At 29.8% G+C, this 26,093-nt stretch overlaps 1 protein-coding gene across 2 annotated transcripts in view; it reads left to right on the forward strand.

Moving 5' to 3' along the window:
- Nucleotides 1-26,093, forward strand: part of LOC124359866 (maltase A1-like) — a 71,256-nt gene that overhangs the window by 12,886 nt on the left and 32,277 nt on the right. The window contains exons 2-5 of one of the 2 annotated variants that reach the window (XM_046812974.1): nucleotides 22,396-22,575; nucleotides 22,904-23,067; nucleotides 23,161-23,286; nucleotides 25,547-25,779. In XM_046812974.1, coding sequence (XP_046668930.1) covers nucleotides 22,396-22,575; nucleotides 22,904-23,067; nucleotides 23,161-23,286; nucleotides 25,547-25,779 — 703 coding nt within the window. The remainder of the gene's footprint in view (nucleotides 1-22,395; nucleotides 22,576-22,903; nucleotides 23,068-23,160; nucleotides 23,287-25,546; nucleotides 25,780-26,093) is intronic. The other variant, XM_046812973.1, reaches the window with a different exon arrangement.

Below are 26,093 nucleotides of genomic sequence, written 5' to 3' on the forward strand. Positions count from 1 at the left end.
TCTTGGAACTGATAATGTTAGATTAATCGATAATTTTATACCGTTTTTATTTTCTAAGATTGAAGTAAGAAAACACAATAAATTGATAGAAGAAGTCGAAAACTGTGGTCAATTAAGCACAATTAAAGGAACTATTTGTTATTCCAAAAGTGATGTATTTTCAAACAGTTTTGAATCAACTTTTAAATTTGGACAATTTGAAGCGGTCGGTGATTTAGCACATTTCGGCTTAGGATTTTTTGAAAATGTTACTATTCCGATCTATAAAGGAGGATTTTATCTAAGTTTTATAAGAGCAGAAGACGATGATGTGATTCTGAAGACTGCAACTGGAAATGTTATGCCTGTTGATGGCAAAATTACAATTAACGAGTTTTTCATTAGAGTTCCGATGATTGATTACAAAACCACGAGTAAAATTCAGTTGATTGATGAAATTATAAAATCTCAAAACATCACGTTTAATTTTCTAGATTGGCAATGTATTGAGCAAAAAGGTATTTCCGGAACAACTTATTCGTTCGATATCACAAATATTTATAGAAATATCTTCAATCCCAAGTTCATTATCATTGGTTTTCAAACAGATAGACAGAATAATCAAGAAAAAAATCCTTCAAAGTTCGATAGTTTGAATGTGAAAAATATCAGAGTAAAATTGAATGGTTCTTATTATCCAGATGAATTACAAAATTTAAACATTTCCGGTGGTCTTTTCAGAATCATGTATCAGATGTATCAAGATTTTAAGAAAGTTTACTACAAAAATATGGAAATGTATTACAATCCTAAAGAATTTTTAGCGAATAGACCTATTTATGTCATTGATACAACAAAGAGTTTGACAAATATTTCTGGTTCAAAGAACGATATAATTATCAATATGGATTTTCAAAATGCTGTTACAAACGCGATTTGTTATGTGGTTGTGGTTTCTGAGAAATTTTTAGCCTATGATGTGATTAAGAACGATATTAGAGAAATTCAGTAGTTAATGATGTTCATATTGTTCTCTTTCATTCCTTCTAAAACTTCAAAAATATACTCTTTCGCTGATGAAAAATCTCGATTTCTTCCGGAATAATCTTTGTAATCATAAACAAAATATCCTAAATAGTTGTACAATAGAATGAAATTATTTCTTTTTATCTCGGTAGTTGAAATATAAACATAAACATTTGCGCTGAAAAATTTATATCTCGGCAGACTTAGTTCCATAGCTTCCATTTATTCTTTTTGTAAATGGAAGAGTATAATGCCAACTGTTACAAGTGTTATAATAGAGGAGAAATTATTGATAAAAGATTAGTTTGTAGAGATTGTAATTTAATTTTGTACGAAAGACCTAAGCCTAGGAAATTTCGAAATAAATTAACATATTTGAATAACCTGCTTATGAAATTACAATATGGAGACAAGAAGCAAACACATTTTGTTACAGAATTTAGAAAACAGAATAAAAATTTTTACTTATCTCTTGGAACCGTTGACAAAATTATTTTCCTTTTCAAAGAATACATTAGGTTTGTAGGTTTAAATACACACGTTTATTATGAGAAGATTTTACCTATAATCTTTCACTATTTGGACATTGAATTTGACTACGATTTTAAACCTGAAATCTTTGATGATTTTATAGTACATTTGGAGAAAGTAAATGAAGAACCTCGTGAAAAGAATGCGGTTTTACTCACATTCTCCCCGACTTCTCGAGTGATTGTTAGCAAATTTCATTATTTCCGTTTATAGATTTTTTATTAAGATTTCTGGATTTTTTCATTAAAACAGCTTAAGAAATTAGAAGCAAACATTGAACAGTAAAACAGCTATAGATTCGGTTATTTAACATTCGTGGTTTCCTAGATTTGTTTATGGTTCAATGGACAGTATTTTACATTCGTGGTTTCCTGTTAGATTTCTTAGATTTTTTTATTGTTCAATGGACAGTATTTTACATTGATTTTCTGACTGTCCCAAAAGTGAGCCAGAATCGGCATATTCATATCTACTTATATATATATATATATATATATATATATATATATATATATATATATATATATATATATATATATATAAGTAGATAATAATATGGGGTTCCTGGCGCACTTTCGGAGCCGACCGAAAAGCAATGTAAAATACTGTTCAATGTACCATAAAGGAAGCTGAGAAATAACACAGCAAATCTCAATGAAAAATTAACCGAATCTACAGTCGTTCGTCTCCAAAAGCGATCGGTACATTACTATCTACTCTGTGGAATGAAAAATTAACCAAATCTACAGCTGTTTGCTTCTACTTTCTTAAGCTGTGCTTTGTAAAATGTTGTCAAATCTGCTACGAATAAAGGAAAAATCTTCAATGACAGTCGAGGTGTGCTACTACAGACCGACCATCACGATAATCGCTTCGCCTGCGTCATATCCGTAGTGATATCACGCCGTGAGAGGCGCAATCGTTGGTTTACAAGCACCATTTAGTTAAATAAATTTTTCTATCTAAATGGAGCGCGAAAAAATATCATGTCCGTTCTGCAAAAAAGAAATTTTAAGAAAAAACTATGATCGCCATTATAATTCTAAAAGTCACGAAAAAAACAAGCAAATTTACGATAATGAACTAAATTATTTAAGACAATGGGCTAGAGAAAATAAAATTGCCGATCACGAAAACATGTTTAATATTGAGAAATTACGTGAATTAAAGAGAAATTTCAAAGTTGAAAAGAAAATTCTCGACCTATTTAATGATGAAAAACTTCATTCAATAGCTGAAAAGTTGGCTATCGGTACTAACGATAAAACCAAGTCTGAAATGATCGAAGAAATTGATAAAACTCTTAAAGTAAAATCCGAAAATATCATTGATGTAGAAGTTTTATCCTCAATACACGGTCTTTTCAAGCAATACATTTTAACGAATTTGAACGATGATTTCATGTCAATTTACAAGTATCTATCAATTATGAGGCCAGAAATCAAAATTTTAATCGAAAAATTTCAAGAATCCGTTAAAAATATGAAAGGTTATCTATCTTTAGAATGTGAATACGAACGAACTTTAGTGAATGGTGAACCACAAACTTGCCCAATGTACTTTACTATAAAAGCAGATGAAATCTTCAATGTAAACGATTTTATCACTAATCAATTAAATAAATTAACACATAGAGAACAGACAAATCATCCAAATAAAGGTTCCGGATGGACATTTAAAAGCTGCAAACAACTAGTTTTGAGCCTTAACAAACACGAAATGATGAATGCAGGATCGTACATCGATTTACCAAAGAATATCAAAGTTAAGAAAGCTTGTATAAATATAAAAAATAAAGATGATTTCTGTTTTATTTATTCTATCCGATGTGCTATTGAAAAACCTGAGACTCATGTTGACAGAGCAAAGCAATACGAAAAATTTGTGAATGACGAAATATTTTCGGGTTTTGAGTATCCAATGTCTCTGAAAGATATACAATCATTTGAAAAACGAAGCTTCAATCCTAAGTACAAATATCCAAAAATGTCTGTGAATGTTTACAGTTTTGATGAAAAAATTAACATAGTTCCGTTACAAATTTCTGAAAAATATGACGCTGAATTAAACATTGATTTATTGTATGTTAAACAAGATGATAAATCTCATTATGTTTTGATAACCGATTTAAATAAGCTTGTTTCTTCTCAGTTATCTAAGCATGAGCACAAAAAGTTTCTTTGTAGAAGATGTTTAAGCCATTTCTACAAATCTGGAGATTTAACAGATCATTTAGAAATTTGCAAGCAACATGAAGTTTGTAAGCCAATTATGCCGTTTCCAGGTCAAACAACAACATTTACTAATTATCAAAAGAAATTTTCTCATCCTTACGTTATTTATATGGATTTTGAAAGCATATTAGAGAAGATTCCCACATGCAAAAACAATCCACAAAGATCGACTACAACCAAGATTCAGAGGCACATTCCTTATGGTTTTACTCTATATTTAGTGTCGAATGTGACCAATCGCATGTACAAACCGATATGTTATCGTGCCAAAAATGAAGAAGATTTGAAAAACGTCCCGACAAAATTGTTTGAAGAACTCAATAAATTATCGAAATACATAGCGAAAAAATATAATTCTAAGAACAAAAAACCTATGAAATTGACTGAAGAAGAAGAAATTTCATACCAAAATGCAAACGTTTGTCATATTTGCGAATGGTCTGCTTATGATGTTGGGTCAATTCAGTATGGTTTTACTCCTGATATTTGGAAAGATAAGAGTTATAATAAAGTGAGAGATCATTGTCATTTAACCGGCAAGTTTCGAGGCGCAGCTCATTCATGTTGTAATCTGAATTTGAAATTTCCCCAGAACATCCCAGTTTTCTGTCATAATATGTCAAATTACGATACTCATTTGTACATAAAAGAGATGGCTAAACAATATGGAAATGTTGATTTGATCACAAACACAGATGAAAAATATATAAATTATTCAGTAAATTCAGGATATGGATATGAATTCGAAGGTGATAAGCCAAGAAAATTCATCAAGTTTTCGTTCGTAGACACGTTCAGATTCATGGCCTCGTCTATAGAAAAGTTAGCTAAAAATCTAAAGAAAGAAGACTTCAAACATACAAATCATTTTATACAAGATGGTCTGAACGCAATTCTAGAAAGACAACCAAATGACGAAGAAGAAATCTTTAAAATTCTATCTGGAAAAGGTATATTTCCTTACGAATTTATCGATAGTATTGAAAAACTTGATTACACAGAAGAGCTGAAAATTCAAGATTTCTATTCACTTTTGACAGACGAGAGCATATCTGAGAAAGATTATCAACACTACTTGAGCGTTTGGAACAAATTAAAAGAGAAAAATCTTGGAAATTACTCTGATTTGTACAATATCCAAGATGTTTTATTGCTTGCTGATATATTCGAAAATTTCAGAAACATTTGCCTTAATTGTTATAAACTCGATCCGGCACACTATCTAACAGCTCCCAGTCTCGCATGGGACGCAATGTTAAAATTAACGAAAATTGAGCTTCAGCTAATTAACGATTATAATATGTATTTGATGATTGAAAAAGGCATTCGCGGGGGCATTTCTCAGTGTATTAAGCGATATGTTAAAGCAAATAACAAATATTTGAAAGATTTCGATAAGACAAAGCCCGAAAACTATTTGTTATACGTTGATGCTAATAACCTTTATGGGTATGGCCTAATGCAAAAACTGCCGTTTAGTGATATCAAGTGGATGGATCCAAAAACTTACACAACTGCAGAATGGAAAGAAACAATTTTGGAACTCACTGGCGACGAAGATTATGGCTATATTCTCGAAGTTGATCTTGGATATCCAACGAATTTACACGAACATCACAAGGATTTACCTCTTGCTCCAGAACATTTTAAAAACAAGTTGTGCACAACTCTACTGGATAAAACTGAATACGTTGTTCATTCGAGAAATTTGAAATTCTATCTCGAACAAGGAATGGTGTTAAAACATGTGAATAGAGTTATTGCATTCGATCAGAAGCCTTTTATGAAAGAGTACATTGATTTTAATACTAATATGAGGACCAAAGCTACAAGTGATTTTGAGAAGGACTTTTACAAGTTAATGAACAACTCTGTTTTTGGAAAAAGTATGGAAAATGTGCGAAATAGATGTGATATCAAACTCGGTAATGAAGAATTTTCAATGAAACAGGCCAAGAAAACGAACTTCAAAAGCTTCACTATCTTTGACGACAACTGTATAGCGAGTCACATGTACAAACAAAAGGTTAAATTTAACAAACCGATTTACATAGGATTTTCAGTTCTCGACCTCTCAAAATTGCTAATGTACGAGTTTTATTACAACAAATTAAAGAAGTTTGATCCAGATTTGAATCTGTGTTACATGGATACAGACAGTTATTTTCTAGAATTGAAACGAGATCCTTTTAAAATTATTAAAGAAAATATAGATGACTTTGATACAAGTGATTATCCAAAAGATCATGAATGTTTCACTACTAAAAATAAGAAGGTAATAGGGAAATTCAAAGATGAGTTAAATAGCGAAGTTTTAGAAGAATTTTGTGGTTTAAGGTCTAAGATGTACTCGTACAAATATCTAGATAAAAACCCAGTTAGGTGTAAAGGAATTAAGAGAAGCGTTGTAAATAAAACAATAAATATCGAAAACTTGAAGAGATGTTTGTTCGAAGATAAAGAAGAATTTAGGGAGATGACAGTCATCAAAAGTTATAAACATGAGTTGTACACTGTTACCATAAACAAGCTGGCACTGAACGCTAAAGATGATAAGAGAATTGTCCTAGAAAATAAGATCGATACAGTACCGTATGGCTATAAAAATGAAGCAAAATCTGATATATTAGACGAATTAAATAAACTTGGAAACTTTGATATGTAAATGGAAGATGATTTAATTCACTGTCACAAGTGTAAAAAGAAAACGAAAAATATAGATTCAAAAATCGTTCAAACTCAAAATGGATTGTATAGAATTGCTGCAAAATGTTCAAAATGTAAGACAAACAAGAGTAAGTTTATAAAGAATCCAAATCCAAAACCTGTTAAGCAAGAATTGAAGACTAAAGATGAGATAGAGATTGAAGCTCGAGAAATTCATGCACCAGTACGAAAAAAGTTTAAAAAGAGAAAAATTATAACATTAGGAATTGACGGGCAGCAGATTCTCCTGGATTCTCCGGGCAGCAGATTTAGTTATAATGTCTAACTATTCAGATCAAAATGATGGATTTAAGTATATGTTAAATGTTATTGATACTTTCTCAAAATATGCTTGGTCAAGAGCTATCAAAAGAAAAAACGGCAAGGATATTTCAAAAGCTTTCGAAGATATAGTAAAAGATGCCATAAGGATCAATCACAAACCTCCTAACCTACTTCATACAGATAAGGGTTTAGAGTTTAAAAATAAAGAATTTAACGATGTTTTGAGGAAATACAACATTAAGATTTATCATACTGAAAACGAAGAGAAATCAAGTATTGTAGAGAGATATAACAGAACTCAAAATGAGAGAATGAAAGTAATTTTTGAGATTAATAAAAACTTTAAATGGATCGATATTCTTCAAAAAATCGTAAACAATTATAACGATACAGTTCACAGCACAATCAAAATGAAACCGAAAGACGTAGATAAGGATGCAGAAAAGGAGTTATTAGAGACCGTTTTCAAGTATGTTCCACCTGAAATTCACACGAAAACTAAATTTAAAGTCAATGATCATGTAAGAATTGTTAGTAAAAAACAAACATTTTCGAACAAATATAAGAACAATTGGTCAAGAGAAATCTTTGTGATTTATCAAATTAATAACACAGATCCTGTAACTTATAGTATAAAAGATTTAAATAATGAAGAAATAACCGGAAAGTTTTATGAATATGAATTGAAGAAGTCAAAACTGTAATATAAATTTTCTATATATAAATGGCGCATCAAAAGAAATGTACAAAGTGCAAAGAATTTAAAGATTTAAATGAATTTTATAAAGATAAAAATAGGAAAGATGGAATGCATTATAATTGCAAAGATTGTGAAAGGGAATATCATAAAGAATTATATGATAAAATAGAAAAATTAACTTTGGAAGATAAAGAATGTCTTAAATGTAAAGAAACTAAAAAAATTTCAGAGTTTAATAGTGATCACTATAGTAGAGATAAGAAAGACTCATATTGTAAAGATTGTGTAAAGAAGAATCACCATAGATTATATTATGAAGATACTCAATGTGAATGTGGAAGAACTATAAAATGGTTAAATAATTATCAAAAACATTTACAAACAAAATATCATAATTCAAGAGTTTAACATTTTCATCGTGTAATAATTTTTTCTATATAAATGGAGTCTCAAAAGAAATGTACAAAGTGTCAAGAAGAGAATAGAAAAGACTGTTATTGTAAGGAATTATACGTTAAAATGGACAAATTAACTTTAGAAGAAAAAAATTGTTACTTTTGTAAAGAAATTAAAAAATATTTCTGAATTTAATAACTGGCAGTATAGTAAAGATAGAAAAGATGCTTTTTGCAAAGATTGTGCTAAAAAAATTTTCAGCGAAAGTTATAAAAACGAAATGCCTTGTGAATATGAAAAAAAGATTTTACAATGGTTACCTAGTTATGCTAAACATTTACAAACAAAATATAATAAATCGAGAGTTTTTAGTAAAATTTAGAAACATTTTCATCGTGTAATTTAGATATTCTATAAATCAGTCGAGATTCTGCCATATTTGTAGTAAAATGATTTCCGTTGTATAAAATATTCAAAGATTCTTTCATTTGGTTGTAGAGATTTATACTATTTGGATCTCCTTGTCTTAATAAAATTTCCATTTCTGGGTAATCAATTTCAAGTTCTTTCAATCTTTTCGGTATTTCTCTCTTTTGAGCTCTGATAACGTAATAAGGATATTCCCACATGTGATTCTTCTTAATTAATACAAAAACATGGTGTTTTTTCTTAGCAAAATCTTTACAAACAAGGTCTGGTTTCATTAAGTCAATTTTTACACTTTGTTTTGCGATTATTTCCGTTTTTATTTCATCTTTAATTTGCAAGTGTTTAACTTCGTCCTTTAAATATTTAATCTTGTTTTCAAGTTTGTACTCACCAAATTTACGAATACTTGGCAAAACTTCTTTTGTAACCCACTTTTGAAAGGTTTTTGCTTCTAATTTATTAGATCTTAGTATTAAAGAATAAAATCCAGATTCATTAATGAAAATAGTGTCAGGATGAAGATTTTGAAAGGGTCTATGGCATAGACTCTTGTAATTTATATATTTAAAGGCTATTTTCTCGTCATTATCAATATTATTTATGATAGCTTGTCTAGTATTTTCATATTGTAAAATTTCTGCAACATCTTTAGCCTTAAACCAAATTTCATTATTTTCGTCAACAATCGTGCAAATGTCTTTATTATTGAATGTAAGTTGATTATTCAGTAGGTCTACAACTGACTCCATTTAGATAGAAAAGAAATTTAACTAGTAATTTTTATTTCAGTATAAAGTCCAGATTCATTGATAAAAACAGGGTCAGGATGAAGATTGTTAAGGGGTCTATGGGATAGACTCCTGTAATTTATACATTCAAAAGTTGTTTTCTTGAAAATTTGAAGGTAAGAACGATTCGTTCCCCCCTTGATTCATCATTCTTTCGACAATCTTAAATATATTGTTGTTTTACTCTCATTATTTAATAAATTTCCCTCAGAGTCTTGAACAGTTAAGACGATTTTTTGAATTCTTTTCATATTTTTTCTAATTGGAATATAATCGATTTCATTCGGTTTTTCACTGATTTTTGATCCATAAGCAACATTTGGGAAAAATGTGTACAAAATTTCAGATTCTTTGTGTAAGTGTTCGGTATGATTTTCAAAACTAGGTTCAACGAGATTACAATGTACTTCAATTACATCAAACGGTCTAAATTTTGGCGTTTTATTTCCTAAATATACCTGATTTGGCTCAATAGTTTCTTGAACAAACCCTAATAAATCTACAATAATTGCTGAAAACATTATTCTTACTGGTGATTTTATTTGAATTTTATTAGAGAGATAATTTTTTTGCATTTCAAACTTGTTTTCGTCAAAGTTTAAAGATTTATCTGATTGTTTGAATGTTTTCAGATAATTTTTAAGGGAATTTTTTATTTGATCGAAAGTATAATATCCTTTGTTTAAACCATAATATTTTGTTACGTTCTTCTCACTAAATCCTATACAATAAGGAGAACTTTCACTAATATTTATTACAAAATTATCAGAATAAAAGCCGCTTAAACCGATAAAATAATTTGATTCTTCCTCTAAGTGTATAGGATGTTCCAAGTTTAAAACTAATTTAGAGCTTTCTGAAGTCAACTTGAACAGCTTCATTTTCGCAAGCGTTGCTTCAAGATGAAAATCTTCTATTTAAATGGAGAAATTTTTAAAGCAAAAAGATCAGATAAAACTTCAAACGTTTGAAGAAAATAAGAAAGATCAACCAATCAGATTGTTAATTGTTGGTTCAAGTGGATGTGGAAAAACAACTTTATTATTGAATTTTATCTACAATAGGTTGATTCCTTATTCCAATTTGTATGTTTTTAGTAAATCTTTAGAACAAGACGCCTATAAAAAATTACAAGAAAGATTTGAAAATATTGAGAAAAACTTAAACAAAAAAATATCACATTTTTATAATGCTTCTGAGGACATAGTTCCGTTAAGCGAATGTAAACCCAATTCGTTAATCGTTTTTGATGATTGTATTTTGGAAAATCAGGACGTTATTAAGGAATATTTCGTAATGTCTCGTCACAAAAACATATCTTGTATCTATCTTTCCCAATGCTTTTCAAAGGTTGATAAACAAGTTATAAGAAATAACCTGAATATGTTGTGTATTTTTAAGCAAGATGATCACTATTCGAGAAAGATTTATAACAATTATGTGGGATCTGATATGAGTTTTAACCACTTTATTGAGTTATGTGATAAAATTTGGAAGGAAGACTACGGATTTTTAACAATTAATCTAACTTTGAAGCCTAAAAATGGTAAATATTTGAATAAATTTTCTAATATAAATGCTGCTCAGTGGTCTCGATAAAATATTTGTTACAATTATTTTTATATTATCTTTAATTTTTATTTACATTATGAAAATAACAGAAAAACGGTAAATCTGTTCACGTTCCACGTTCACGTTCCACGTTCACGTTCATGTTTCACGTTCATGTTTCACGTTCGTGTTTACGTTTCACGTTCATGTTTTACGTTCGTGTTTACGTTTCACGTTCGTGTTTCACGTTCCACGTTCACGTTTTACGTTCCACGTTTCACGTTCGTGTTTCACGTTCCACGTTCACATTTACGTTCCACGTTTCACGTTCGTGTTTCACGTTCCACGTTCACGTTTTACGTTCCACGTTCACGTTTTTACGTTCCACGTTTCAAAATTTTCCTAAATAAATGGCGAACGTAACTTCTGAAGAAGCGAAAAAACTTGATCAAATCGAAAAGAAATTAATCAAAGAATTTAAAGAACAGATTCGAATGGATGAAGAAGAACAAGAACTTATTCAAAAAATTAATCAACCTGTAACTTCTGCAATAAAAAATGTTGAGGGCAAAATTGAAAATGTTTTTAAGCGATAATCAAAATTTAATGAATTTGGTTCCAGTTGTACGACAATTTGCTGATATTTCGATTCCAGAATCTGAAGTAGAAGAGTTTGAATTGCCAAAATTACCATCTTCAACACCATTTAGACCTCGAATCATTGAAGACTCTACCATAGTTGAACCAATAAGTCCTGGAACGACGGATATAATAATTGGTAAAATTGGTAAAAAATTCCTTCCTAGAGTAAAAGATGATAAATTTGGTATGTATTGGGATAAAAAAAAGAAAAGTTTTATGATTGGAAATTTGCCCGTGAATTTTGAACATAATGATATCATTATTAAAGATAAAACATATAAAGGAACTCAAGGTTTATGGAGATTATTAACAGGCACTGATGTTCCAAAAGATAATTTATATTCTGAAGAAGATTTGAAAAAGTATACAGAAATTTTATGGGAATCTGACTCAATTTACAAAAATAATGATCCATCAACTAAGAAACCAAAGTCAAGTAAAGGTAAAAAATATCTCAATTTGATTAAACCAATTTGGGAAAAACGAATCGAAGGATCAGGTGTAAGAAAATACAATGATAATAAGATTGAGTACAGATATATCGACGATTTGACAAAACTCGATGGAATTATTAATTATATTTATGCTCAAGAGAAGGCTGGAAACAACAATTTTTTGAACGAAAAGAAAGCGATTAAAGATTTTATTTCGAACAAAACTTGATGAAATGATTGAAAAACCTGATGGAATTAAATATTTAAAACGAGTTTTGCCGGCAATAAGTTCATCTATGATTGAGGGTAGTGGACTTTTGAATGATTTTATCAACAATTTACCTTTTGAATTACACGTACCAACTTATCAGTATCTGGGACCTGGCACAAAACTCGAAAAAAGACTAAAAAGAGGAGATACTGGTATAAATAAATTAGATCAAGCTGCTATGGAACACGATATTTTTTTATGCAAAACATAGAGACACAAATTCCAGACATATCGCAGATAAAGTTTTGCAAGATAAGGCAATGGATAGATTTTTATCAAAAGATGCTAGTTTAGGTGAAAGATTTGTTGCGCTTCCAACAGCTGGAGCAATGTTTTTGAAGAGAAAACTAGGAATGGGAATCGAAGAGAACTTGAAATTTTAACTATATAAATGGAGGTGAACGTAAACTTCAGCAAAAATCAGAAAGAAAAAATAAAATCCGCTTTTAAGAAGAAAATACCCGTTAGTATTCAATTTAAAATAGATCAACTAAAAAAATGGCGAAGATAAGATATTTTTAACAAATAGACAATACAATAAACTCGAAAAACATAAGAAAAACAATAAAGGAACCAGAATAGAATTTTCTTATAATCAGTTGAAAGAACTCAAAAATGGTGGACTTTTGAAAGATTTATTAGATTTTGGAGAAAATATTCCAGTTGTTAAAAATGTTGTTCCTTATGTTCGTAAAGCTGCTCCAATCTTTAAAAAGGATGTGATTCCTATTGTTCGAAACATTTTAAATTGGTTAGATAAAGAGTTGGAAGATGTTACAGGATCTGGATTAGATGAAAAAACTTTGAATTACGTGAAATCAAACATTGAAAAAAAAATTTAAACCTTTAACATTCGGGGAATTGGAAGAAATCTGCAAAAATATTAAACATTTTAGAGGAATCTTCATGAGAGATACATTACCTGAAAAAGTTAAGAAATTTGAATGTGGAATTGTGAATTTAGACTCGATTATGGGAAGTGGAACGCATTGGATTTGTTATTATAAAAATGATAAGAATGCATGTTATTTTGATTCGTATGGAAGAATTGAGGACAAACCACCTATAGAATTGATTAAATATTTGAAAAAATCAAGCGTCTACTACAATGATTCTCAGATTCAAGACTATAAAGATCCCCCAATTTGTGGTCATTTATGTGTTTTTGTTTTGAATGAACTGAGTACTGGTAAAGATTTTAAAGAAGTTGTTAACAAATTATTACTTAATAAATATGGATTCACAAAATATTTTTGACGTATTTGGAACACAAATTATTCAAAATGTAGATAATAGTTTGAATTTTGATAGTTTGAGAAATGAGTTTGATAACAAGTTAGAAAATGTATTACAAAACCTTCCAGATTCAGATATGTTTGCTGTCGAGATTGAAGATTTTAAAGCAGAATATGATAACAAACTTGCAAATTTCATGAGTTCAAATGAAGTTGCTGATAAAATAAAAACATTGGAAAAAGAAGTTGATGATGGTGTAAAAAAATTATTTACCAATTTAATGTCTCATATCGAAAAAGCTGATAAAATTACTGAAGCGATCAAAGTTGAAAAGAATTATGTTAGTTTAGCTAATAAAAAAAGAATTGTCGGTGTTCGGCCTGGTATTGACAAACATGATGTTGTTGTTAAAGAACAAATTTTAAAACCTCTAAAATTATCAGAAAACATCGATATTGTTGATTTACATGATCCGAATGTTAAAAATGCCTTAGATTTTAAAGGAAAAAGAATTAGCGGTGTTAGTAAAGGAATTAATCCATTTGATGTTGTTGTAATGATTCAATTAGAAGATCCTATTAAAATGTTTAATGAACTAAAACAAAATTATGAGAATCATAAACAGCATGTTAAAGATTTTACAACAGAAGTCTATGAAAAACTTGATAAAAGAAGTAAAAGATCAGTAGACGATGTTGGTGAATTACTTGATAAAGTAAATAAACTAGAAGAAAACTTTAATACATATAAAAATGATGTTAATGTATTAGTTGGTGAAGTAATTAACAAAATTCTGGAAAATTTTGATACACGTTTCAATGAGAAAATAAACTTTTTTGAAAATTTAGGTACACGTTTCACTGAGAATGTAAACACATAATAATGAATTACTTAAAAGAATAGATGATCAATACTCTTTATATCTCGATAAAGTAAATAAACTAGAAGAAAACTTTAATAAATTTAAAGAAGATGTTAATAAATCTTTTGAAAACATTGATAACAGATTTAATGGATTAGGCGGCTATGATGACTAATTTTCCTTATATAAATGGCGCTCATATATTGTGTGAGATGTAAAGAAAAAACTGCAACAAATGATATAAAATACTATGCAAACATCAATGGAGTTAAGAGAATATCTGGAAAATGTGCTGAATGTAACACTAAAAAGAGCCAATTTATAAAAACTTGATTTTGAAATTTTTTCTTAATAAATAGAGATGGCGGGACATTACAGTGCTTTCGATCTTTTTATAATGCAACACGAAAGAGATTTGAAAAACGAACATTGGGATGATATTTCTCAAAAATATGAATTATCCGAAGATATGATGAGATTATACGTAAACAAATTGAATTGGTATAACATTGCTAAATATCAAACTTTATCATCAGAGTTCATTCAAGAAAATATACATTATCAATTAAAAGATCATATGTCTGTTCTTTGTCTCTATCAACACTTGAGTATAAAGTTTTTGGATGAAAATAAAGATACAGTTGATTGGAACAATATTATAGATAGCGGTTACTATCCTGTGCAGATTTTATTGAAATATGTGACCGAGATCGCAAAATTTAAGGAAGAGAATCCTGAATATGACGAAGTAGATCATTAAAAATGACTCTAATCTTTTTAATTATTTTACTAAAATTTATATCTTTTCTTATAAAAACGTACATTAGATCGATGAAAAAATGATACACGATGTTTAAAATTTCTAAATTTTCTCTTATTAAATGGCGGACTACAGAAAATATGCTAGTGATATTGAAAGGGCGGAGTTTAAAAATTTCTATCCAATTAGTAAACAACATTTGAATGAACCGAATAAAAGAACTGAGTTTAATATTGATTTTGGAGATAACTTTTGCTCGTCTAACTTTCAGTTTTATATTTCTGGAACTTTAACAAAACAAGATGGTCAAGCATATCTTGGAACTGATAATGTTAGATTAATCGATAATTTTATACCGTTTTTATTTTCTAAGATTGAAGTAAGAAAACACAATAAATTGATAGAAGAAGTCGAAAACTGTGGCCAATTAAGCACAATTAAAGGAACTATTTCGTATTCAAAAAGTGATGTTATTTCTCAAACTTCTAATGGCTTTGAATCAGATTTTAAATTTGGTGTTTTTGAAGCAGCTGGAAATTTATCTCATTTTGGATTAGGATTTTTTGAAAATGTTACTATTCCGATCTATAAAGGAGGATTTTATCTAAGTTTTATAAGAGCAGAAGACGATGATGTGATTCTGAAGACTGCAACTGGAAATGTTATGCCTGTTGATGGAAAAATAACAATTACAGATTTTTTTTATTAGAGTTCCAATGATTGATTATAAAACCACGAGTAAAATTAGGTTGATTGATGAAATTACAAAAAGTCAAAACATTATGTTTAATTTTCTAGATTGGCAATGTATTGAACAAAAAGGTATTTCCGGAACAACTTATTCGTTCGATATCACAAATATTTATAGAAATATCTTCAATCCCAAGTTCGTTATCATAGGTTTTCAAACAGATAGACAGAATAATCAAGAAAAAAATCCTTCAAAGTTTGATAGTTTGGATGTAAAAAATATCAGAGTAAAATTGAACGGTTCTTATTAACCAGATGAATTACAAAATTTAAACATTTCCGGAGGTCTTTTCAGAATCATGTATCAGATGTATCAAGATTTTAAGAAAGTTTACTGTAATAATAAGGAAATGTATTACAATCCTAAAGAATTTTTAGCGAATAGACCTATTTATGTCATTGATACAACAAAGAGTTTGACAAATATTTCTGGTTCAAAGAACGATATAATTATCAATATGGATTTTCAAAAAGCTGTTACAAACGCGATTTGTTATGTGGTTGTGGTTTCTGAGAAATTTTTAGCCTATGATGTGATTAAGAACGATATTAGAGAAATTCAGTAAAAATCACGTTATTTTCACTATTATTCATCGGATAATTTTAAAACTTTACAGAATTGTTAAAGACATTGATATAAGTATTCATTTTTAATTTCAAAAGAATATATTAAAAAATGGGGATGATATTAACAAAAAACTATTCCAAGGTCATCTTAAGGGTTGGACCGGAAGTTATGATTTTAAAAAATACTTTAATATTTACTGATCCTATATACCAAATTTCAGCAAAAAAGCTCCAATAGTTCTCGAGATATAAGAGTTTTAAGATAAGGGATGATTGGGGTAGGTAAATTTTGTTATTTTCATGAAATTTTAAGTTGAACTCGCTTGTTTTTGAAGTTTCAGATTTTTCTGATAATTTTTTTTATTTTTTTATGAATATTAAGAAATAGGGGATGATTTCACCCTTATGGATAAGTTAAGTCGAAAGAGTTAAGTATTTACTATATGTGTACCAAATTTCATTAAAATCGGTTGAGTGGTTTTTGAAATATAAAATTATTAATAAATTTGTAAACTAGCACTCCTAATTGAACAACTTATATAGCAGAGATATAACTTATAACTTTCGAGACTCTCCGTAGCTCAGTTGGTAAGACGCTTGCCTTCAAAGCCTGAGGTTCTGGGTTCAAATCCCAGAGCTTCAGGCGCGCTTTTTATTGAGGAAGACATGGTTGTCGTTCAGTGGTTGGGGACAAGTCTTTACACGAGTGGCCATAGTGTAATGACTATAGAACAAGCCGAGTAATGACAACTGTGGTTGGCGCGCCATTTGCTTCCTCACCTTTCCACTTCATTCCTTAATTCCTTCTCTTCCTTAATTCGTTCATTACATTCATCATTCACATCGTTCATTAATACAACATTACACTTACAAAACACCCGACACAAATTCCCTAATTGAATCTCTCCATCAACTTCTACACAGTAGTTACCAAAGAAAAAATGAGACTTGGGAACAAAAAAATTCCAGAGTCTAAGGACCCGAATTACAGCTCCTAGCCATTAACTTGGTTGGACAGTAGCAGTGCAGGGCCAAGTCTCTAAACAATAGACACCGTAGAAGTTGAATGTGATGTGATTCCCATAGCGCAAACACGCACACTAACAACACTACACTAGAGACACAATCATTCATTTTGTATGTCTTTCATTATATCGTAATGAATTGCTGAATTGCAAACGTTTCTCTTTTCTTCGTCAGAACCACACACACACAATATATCTGTTTCGTAAATGTTTTTTCCATATAATTTATCCCAATCTACAACAAAAGCGTGATCTCTTATAAATTCCTTTGATAAATCTTGTTGTTTACAAAGACTTGTTAAAAAACTAGCTGTATGCATATTTCTTGTCCAGTATGGATATTGTCTTCTCAACATTTCAACAAATAAGCAATGAAATTTAGCATAAAAGCGATGAAAAATGTCAGATTGTTGGTGTTTTTAGTTTATTTTGTAAAAATCGGAATATTTTTCTTATTTTTCTATTATTTAATTTAAAATCTCCTATTACATTTAACATATTTATACTATCTAAGTTGTCTGTAATAAATTGCATTGAACACTTTTTAGTACTTAAAAGTTCTCTGAATTCGTTTTCATTTAAGGATTCGTTTTCACTTAAGGAAAATATCAACATTTGTTTAACATATTTAGGTAATTCAAAGAAGTCTTTATAACTATTTCCTGTGGTAAGTTCTTTAAATGCTAGAAACTGAAGTGATTTTGGAGAGTTCATGTTGTTTGATGACTATTTAGTAGAATAGATTTTTTATTTAAGAAAAATAATTTGCTAAATTCATATTGTTCTCTTTCATTCCTTCTAAAACTTCAAAAATATACTCTTTCGCTGATGAAAAATCTCGATTTCTTCCGGAATAATCTTTGTAATCATAGACAAAATATCCTAAATAGTTGTACAATAGAATGAAATTATTTCTATTTATCTCTGTTGTAGAAATGTAAACACAAACATTTGCGCTGAAAAATTTATATCTCGGCAGAGTTAGTTCCATAATCTCCATTTATAAAAAAATCTTTTTGTTTAAATGGAAGAGTATAATGCCAACTGTTACAAGTGTTATAATAGAGGAGAAATTATTGATAAAAAATATTTAGTTTGTAGAGATTGTAATTTAATTTTGTACGAAAGACCTAAACCTAGGAAATTTCGAAATAAACTAACACATTTGAATAATCTGCTTACAAAATTACAATACGGAGGTGAAAAACAAACAAAATTTGTTACAGAATTTAGAAAACAGAATAAAAATTTTTACTTATCTCTTGGAACCATTGACAAAATTATTTTCCTTTTCAAAGAATACATTAGGTTTGTAGGTATCGATACACACGTTTATTATGAAAAGATATTACCTGTATTTTTTCATTATCTGGATGTTGAATTTGTCTACGATTTTAAGCCAGAAATCCTCGATGATTTTATAGTACATTTGGAGAAAGTAAATGAAGAACCTCGTCAAACAATGAAGATGTTGGCAATTCCCTCGACTTCTCGAGTGATTGTTAGCAAATTTCATTTTTTCCGTCTTTAAATTTTTTCTATTTAAATGGAGTTCTTGAAAGAGTTAAATGATATTGGAGAATGTAAGTTTAAAGAGTATAAGAAGTTAAATGAATTGGAAGAAAGGAAGAAACATAGAATCTTGAATTTGGAGAAAATGAAAGATAAATTCGGGTTTACAATAATTGCCGAGTTGGAAGATTGTAAAGTACACTTGCCGAACAGATTTTTGACTGTTTTGGATGAAAAAAAGATTAAAGAATTAAACAAAAATGAAAAATTACACTTGATTGTTACTGGAAAGAAGACTATAAAAGATAAAGAAATTATAACAATTAACTTTGTAGAATAAAGTCTTTTCAGTTGTGCTCTAAAACTTGCAGTCCCTCCCCACGTCATAGTACTGTTTTGATAACCATAGTTGGTGTCTTTCTTCATAGGAATCACATGGAATATTATCTACAGTAATACCTTTTGTTTCACACAAAATGTGGCTATATTCTATAAGAAAAATTCTATAATGCTCTTTAATGAATTGTGTTGATAAATCTTGATACTCACAAAAATTCCTAAGAAATTCATCAATTAAGTCTTGATTATCTTGAAAGAACGTATAATATGGGAAAAATGTCATAAAAAAAAAACGATGAAAACTCTCTGTTTGTTTATTTTTTTACTTTCTTTTCAATATCTTTCGTAATTATATTAAATATGTAATCCCTTACTTTTTTAGTTTTTTGCCGATAGTAAAACACTCCATTAGACGTTTTTTCTGCAAAAGACTTTACAAGTTCTTTGAATTCTGTATCATTTAAGGAAAGTATCGAAGACGGTATCAACTGTTGTTGAAAATAAACCGGCAATTCACTGAATTCATCTTTGTTGCACTGTTTTAATGCTAGAAATTGTAGAGACTTTGGTGAGTTCATGTTGTTTATTTAGTAGAAAAGTTTTTTATTAAAGTACAGTATGTTTTTAGTAAAAATGTTTTAAATTGATTAAATTTTATTAAGATTTCGAAGATTTTTCCTTTATTCGTAGCAGATTTGACAAGATTTTACAAAGCACAGCTTAAGAAAGTAGAAGCAAACAGCTGTAGATTTGGTTAATTTTTCATTCCACAGAGTAGATAGTAATGTACCGATCGCTTTTGGAGACGAACGACTGTAGATTCGGTTAATTTTTTCATTGAGATTTGCTGTGTTATTTCTCAGCTTCCTTTATGGTACATTGAACAGTATTTTACATTGCTTTTCGGTCGGCTCCGAAAGTGCGCCAGGAACCCCATATTATTATCTACTTATATATATATATATATATATATATATATATATATATATATATATATTTATATTTTTATATATACGTATAGTAATATAGTTTGTATAAATCAAACAAATCACACTTTTAAAAACTTCATATTATTAAAACAAGTACATAAGCAAGAAGAACTCGACGCTTATGAAATATTATACATAAGAAATATAGAGATAAAATATTAAACAATGATTTTGAACCGATTCCAACTTCACCATTCCTTTAAAATATGACAAAATTCTTTTTTACCCAAACTGTTGTATTATATATTTATATTTATTTTACTTTTAATATAAAAAAACTTGTATTAAACTTTATTCAGCTGATAATTATTTTAAAATGTAAAATATTTATATTATTTCAAATTGTTTATTCACACCTGACGATGGTATCTTTGGTGTTGAAAAGCCTCGTGTATAAAAATAAAATTATTGGATAATTGTCACTTTTCTTTCATCAATTAATAGAAAATATGCAAGGTTGATAACTTAAGTGTCATACTAGCGCTACTGTAATTCACTGTGTGTTTGATATAGGTACCTGCTGAATGTTATAAGCTGTTTAGCGTGTTCAAAAAATATCTCCTCGCCTGTTTCATATACCCTTAATTGGCTTAAGAATGAGAGAAATTTCTAAAATTAAATAATGATAAAATTGCAGCTATACTATACGGTTATGGGTTTCTGTACTGAAAAATTGTGATAGATTCTGTTAAAAAATGTCGCTAAAATATTCAATGTTCCTAACTACATTTTACAAAAAATACAAAACAATGCAGCTATAACTTCTCACTGTCCGTTAGCGAAGCCTCGAGACTCGAGGGGCAGGAAACTAACTGACCTATGACTTGAAATTTGTATAAAGCTTAATTTCTGTATAAGTAAGACTCAGTTTGGCAATGTTTGTTACTCCACGGATTTTGGAATATTTTTAATGAAAATTTAACACTGGCCTTACGAGCGAATGGCAACGAGAACATAATTGACTCATATACTTCTGTACTCGCTTTAATATTCTAGACTTACTTCTGGTTTTCGACAGCCATTTCTAATTTGAAATCCCATTCAAGGAACAAATTTCAAATTAGACTAAATTAAAAATATCGAACCATCAAAAAAGAAACAATTTTGGCCAGTTACTAATTGCTTCTAATCACAACGGTGAAAACATTGGACCATTAAAACTATTTCCAACAATACTTGCCTAGCATTTAAAGATAAGGTGTTCTGTTTATTATATTGTATTATTTTGAATCATCGATATTATTCAGGTTTTGTTATAATGTTATAATTCATACGCGAACAGGTTATAAATGTCAAGAACTGATTCAACGCCTAATTACAAGCTAAACTCGAAGTGTCCAATACTTTGTTTATCAAGCCGTGTAGCCTTACATTGTGCAGCTATAAAATGTCTTTGCAATAAGGGTTTGCGAAATGGACTCAGTACTTTATACTTTGTATAAGGTATAGAGCGAAAAATCGGGGTTGATTGACATGAAATAAAAAATTCAAGAATAATAAAATCCTATGTATCCGAAACGAAATAACAAGTTTCTACTATTAGAAAACTAGTATATAACAATACTACAAGGGGTTCTATATTTTGTTAAATACCTGTAAATCAATTAGAAGTATTTGAAAGAAAAATTATTCAAGAATAATTCAGTTTGATTTTAAGTGTGAAAAATGTTTTATAGTTAAAATAACCATCATTTTATATTTTAGTATATTAGAAATTATTGACGGAGCTGGGAGGAATTTTGAATGTGAGATCGTTCAAAGTCAGACCTGTATATAAAAATACTAAAACGTCTAGAAATCTGTATTATAAATACATAAGATGAATGATAGTTAACGTAGCCATGGCGGGAAGTGTTGATTTAATATGAATGGTGAGTTTAGCTCCAGTTCACCTACTTCTTAATACAGTCTCTGGAATCTGATGCTATTCCTATTACAAGCTTTTGACTCCTAGAATCTGGAGCCATGTTTGTCTGACAAGGTCTGTAACAGCATCAGATTCTAGTCGCTGCATTAAGAAGAGGAAGGTGTACTGGAGATAAATCCAACCTTCAAATTAGTGTCATTTAAATGATTTACAGATATTATCGAAAGTTTAGGTAATAACGTTCGGTAAATATTAATGGAGACCTGGACCATAGGAAATCTAACCATTTTTATCTGGTAATGGGTTTATGCTTAAAAGTTAAAATGTTAGTTAGTGTACATTTTGTTAAGATCCCTTGCCTTCAGGTAAAAAGTTTTTACAACTCTTATACTTTGTGCAATCTAAGGCAATCTATCCTAGGTGCAACAGCGACATGGTGCGTGAAAATGTGTACGCTGTAGGAAAGCAAGGTTAATATTATTCATAAAAGATATTAAAATTTGTAATAATTTTCAGGAATTACACAAGTTGCCGACTACTTTAAGGAGATCGGAGTAGATGCCATCTGGATGAACCCCATCCTCAAGTCACCCATGGCTGATTTTGGCTACGACATATCAGACTACACCGAGATAGACCCAATCTTTGGTACTATGGAAGACTTTGAGGGGCTAGTCACAAAACTTCGAGATATAGGTAAGTGATCTTAATAGGGGTATTGAGATAATATGATGATTAATACCAAGAGTCTGATATCCGTAGAAAAATCAATATTATTTGTAATCTCTAAAAACGTGGTATGTTTTAATTGATTTAAGTTTAACATTAAAATCGTAATGTATTAGGCATTAAAAATTAGTAAGAATAGTTTTACAGTTCTGATGCAGTTTTCAAATACAATATTTGTCTTGTTCTTTTTTCACTTACTTTGTCATGTAGGAATCTAGCAATTTATAAATTTAACTAAAAACATCGTAGTCCATACTAACAAGGGATATGATAAAAATAATATTCTTATTTTCAGATGTAAAGTTGGTCCTGGACTTTGTCCCCAACCACTCCAGCGACGAACATCCATGGTTCAACATGTCTGTCAACAGAGTCCCAGGATACGAGGACTTCTACGTCTGGAAAGATCCCAAATATTCTCCAAGTAATAAGACTGAACGAGAACCACCAAACAACTGGGTAACTAATGCATTTATTCCACTTTCATTTAACAGTTCACTGAGAGGTTGTGTTGTTGACAGTTCACTTAGACTGGTGTTCTCTGTTCCTCAGATCAGCCTGTTCGGCAACTCCGCTTGGCAATGGTGCCCTGAACGGCACCAGTACTACTTACACAAGTACCTCATCAAGCAGCCTGATCTGAACTACAGGGACAATGCTGTCAAGGGAAATATGACGGTAGTATATTTATTTAAGTTCAAATGGGCCCATTCTTTGTTTGAAGTTAGTTTTTGACGATGGAAGGATTGTGAAGGAAACAGGATTTGTCCGAAAATTTGTCATCGTTCAATGATATAATACAATCAATAAGTTTTACTGATTATATTGTATAATTGAACGATGAAAAATGTCCGGAAAAAGCATAAATGTAACAATCAACAAATTTTAATTAAGTGTATTTATGTATTATAAATCTTAGTAAGTATAAAAGTCCTCAGATATGATAAAATAGGAACTGGAAAAAGTCTGATTTCGGAATCGAGTAACTATTATAAGTGTAACTGTTATGAAATTAGAATTAGAAATTAAAAATAAAGGAAACGAGTACGAAATGTTGTAAATTGTAAACTTTTCCGAGAACTCAACAATGAACGAGTGCTTTATGTAAAATATTTCCTGTCGCGCAATTGTTAAAATGTATTTTTTCAAAAATGAAAAACAAAATAATTTTGTACTGAAATTAGTACGGGGCTTTCTTTAAAAATCCTTGATTATTAAATTCTGACATGTATAAGCGCAGCCCATCAAACGTGTTGCCTCAAGCCTTTTTGAGTTCTGCATGGCAGTTATTATGATTTCTAAAATCGTAACAAATCCATAGCGTAGGTGTCCAGTAATCTTATTGCCACCCGGCCTGTTTAGTACAGAAATTGGGTTTGGTACTAGGCCAAAACTGTACCATGCTTTAGCTAATACCTGAAAATATTTTAGAAATAACTGGCAACTCTTCACAAATGACACAACATTTACTTTAAAGTGTTATTTTGATTGTTGATATAGTCACTAGATGTATAACTCAACCTACCTGAACTTTCACAGCCATTGAAACATTTATGGCCATTAGCGTGATTGTACATGTAATGTAGACGCAGGAGTGTTCACCCATCCATTGATAGTCCTGGAGCTGAGAGCCAATGTTTACTATAATCTGCGAGTCCATCTCAAATCCAATTTAATAATATTGTACCAGAGTAGGATCGTAGTTAATGCAGATAGTACATTTATAATAACAGACGCTCCTCAGAAATACATTTTCACAACGTACTTTTAAGAAATCGATAAAGGAATTTTGCCTAAGCGGGAATCTATTGTCAGCCGCACTAGTGGGAGTAAAAATTATGAGTATATCAATGTGTTAAAAATTCTAAACCATAAATTTAATAACAATGTTTTTTATTGCATAAACCGATAGCGAGAGTTGAGCACCAAAGAAGAGTTATAATCTTCTAAAATCCATTCATTGATTTATGTTTCTATCGTGAGTATGTTTCCTTCATTGCATTATTGCTTTATGGAGAAATGTCTTATTTCAAATTAATTATAAAAAGAATGTTTAAAAATGTGTAGGGCTATATTGATTTTATGCGTAAGCGTGACCTTAACAAGAAAAGAATGGAGTAAACAAAATACATTGTTACGGGTAGTCCTGTGACATATTTTAAAGAGGGATGGCAAAGTTGTATTCTCAATGGGTACGCCGCTGCCACAGTACGGTATATTTACGAGCTTAGCAGAAATTATTATAACTCGTCGTAGGGTTGATAATAAATTCCGTTCATAAATTTGTTACCCTATTGTTGTACCCCTTCACGATGTCAAATACTTATCCTGTTACCTCCTCAGTTCTAAGAATTACTAGATCGATAATATTAAGTATCTGACCATTTAGTCTTAATTGTTCATTTAAGTTTCAAGTACGTACCTCAAATATATAATTGTTTCATTGCATAGAAATGATAAATGACGTAGGGATGAACATTTTTAATTACGTTATACATTACATAATTTAGGTAATAGTGTGTTATATACCAGTAAATAAACACATTTGTTATATTATTTATATGTCAAAGAAATAAACTAAAATAATGTTAAATGTTTTATATATATTACATGTAACAACACATAAGTTTACATATTTTTATAATTTGGTATATTATATTTACATAACAGAATATACCAATATTTAAATGTTATGTAAATATACCAATATTCTTAACATAACAGAATAAGGGATGAACATCTCAGAAATAATAAAACATTTATCTTAAAACTAAAAATCGATTAAAGTATTCAGCCATGTTACATACTGTAATATCATGACTGGATTGAGTGTTATTATACACACTTATACATACTTGTGTGCAATATATATATTTTTGTATGTGGTAATTGAAAAAAACCTAAATTTTAACAAAACCTAATCTCCTGATTTATTCAGGCCGTGATGGAGTTCTGGCTGAACAAAGGCGTTGATGGGTTCAGAATGGACGCGGTGCAGCAAATCTATGAAAATATAACATTCCCTGATGAACCCCCAGTGAACGGCACTGCTGGAGATACTTACGACACCCAACAACACAACTTTGAGACCAATCAGCCTGAAACCTTTGCGTTGCTCAATGAATGGGCAAAACTAGTCTACGATATGGTCCAACGTGATGGCAGACAAAGGTAAAACATAAACCGTATAAGCGAGAACATAAATATCTACAGAACACGTCATGCGTTTCATAGTAATGTGAAAGACAAGTTTAAATCACCATTTTAGCGTTTTTATTGGCTTACTTTCTTGTTTGTGTGTTGGAAGCAAATTTTGAAACTAAATTCGCGATAAAGTTTTAAAAATGGATGATAATGCTTTAGTATGATTTCGACTAAACAACTACAATAAGAATAATACTGTATAACAGATTCAATGTTCTGGCTACGAATTACAAAGCGACAGTAGCTGACTCTCAGATTAATTGATTGTTTCTAAATCAGAA

This window comes from Homalodisca vitripennis, chromosome 4 (genome assembly GCF_021130785.1).
Source record: "Homalodisca vitripennis isolate AUS2020 chromosome 4, UT_GWSS_2.1, whole genome shotgun sequence".
NCBI classification, from domain to species: domain Eukaryota; kingdom Metazoa; phylum Arthropoda; class Insecta; order Hemiptera; family Cicadellidae; genus Homalodisca; species Homalodisca vitripennis.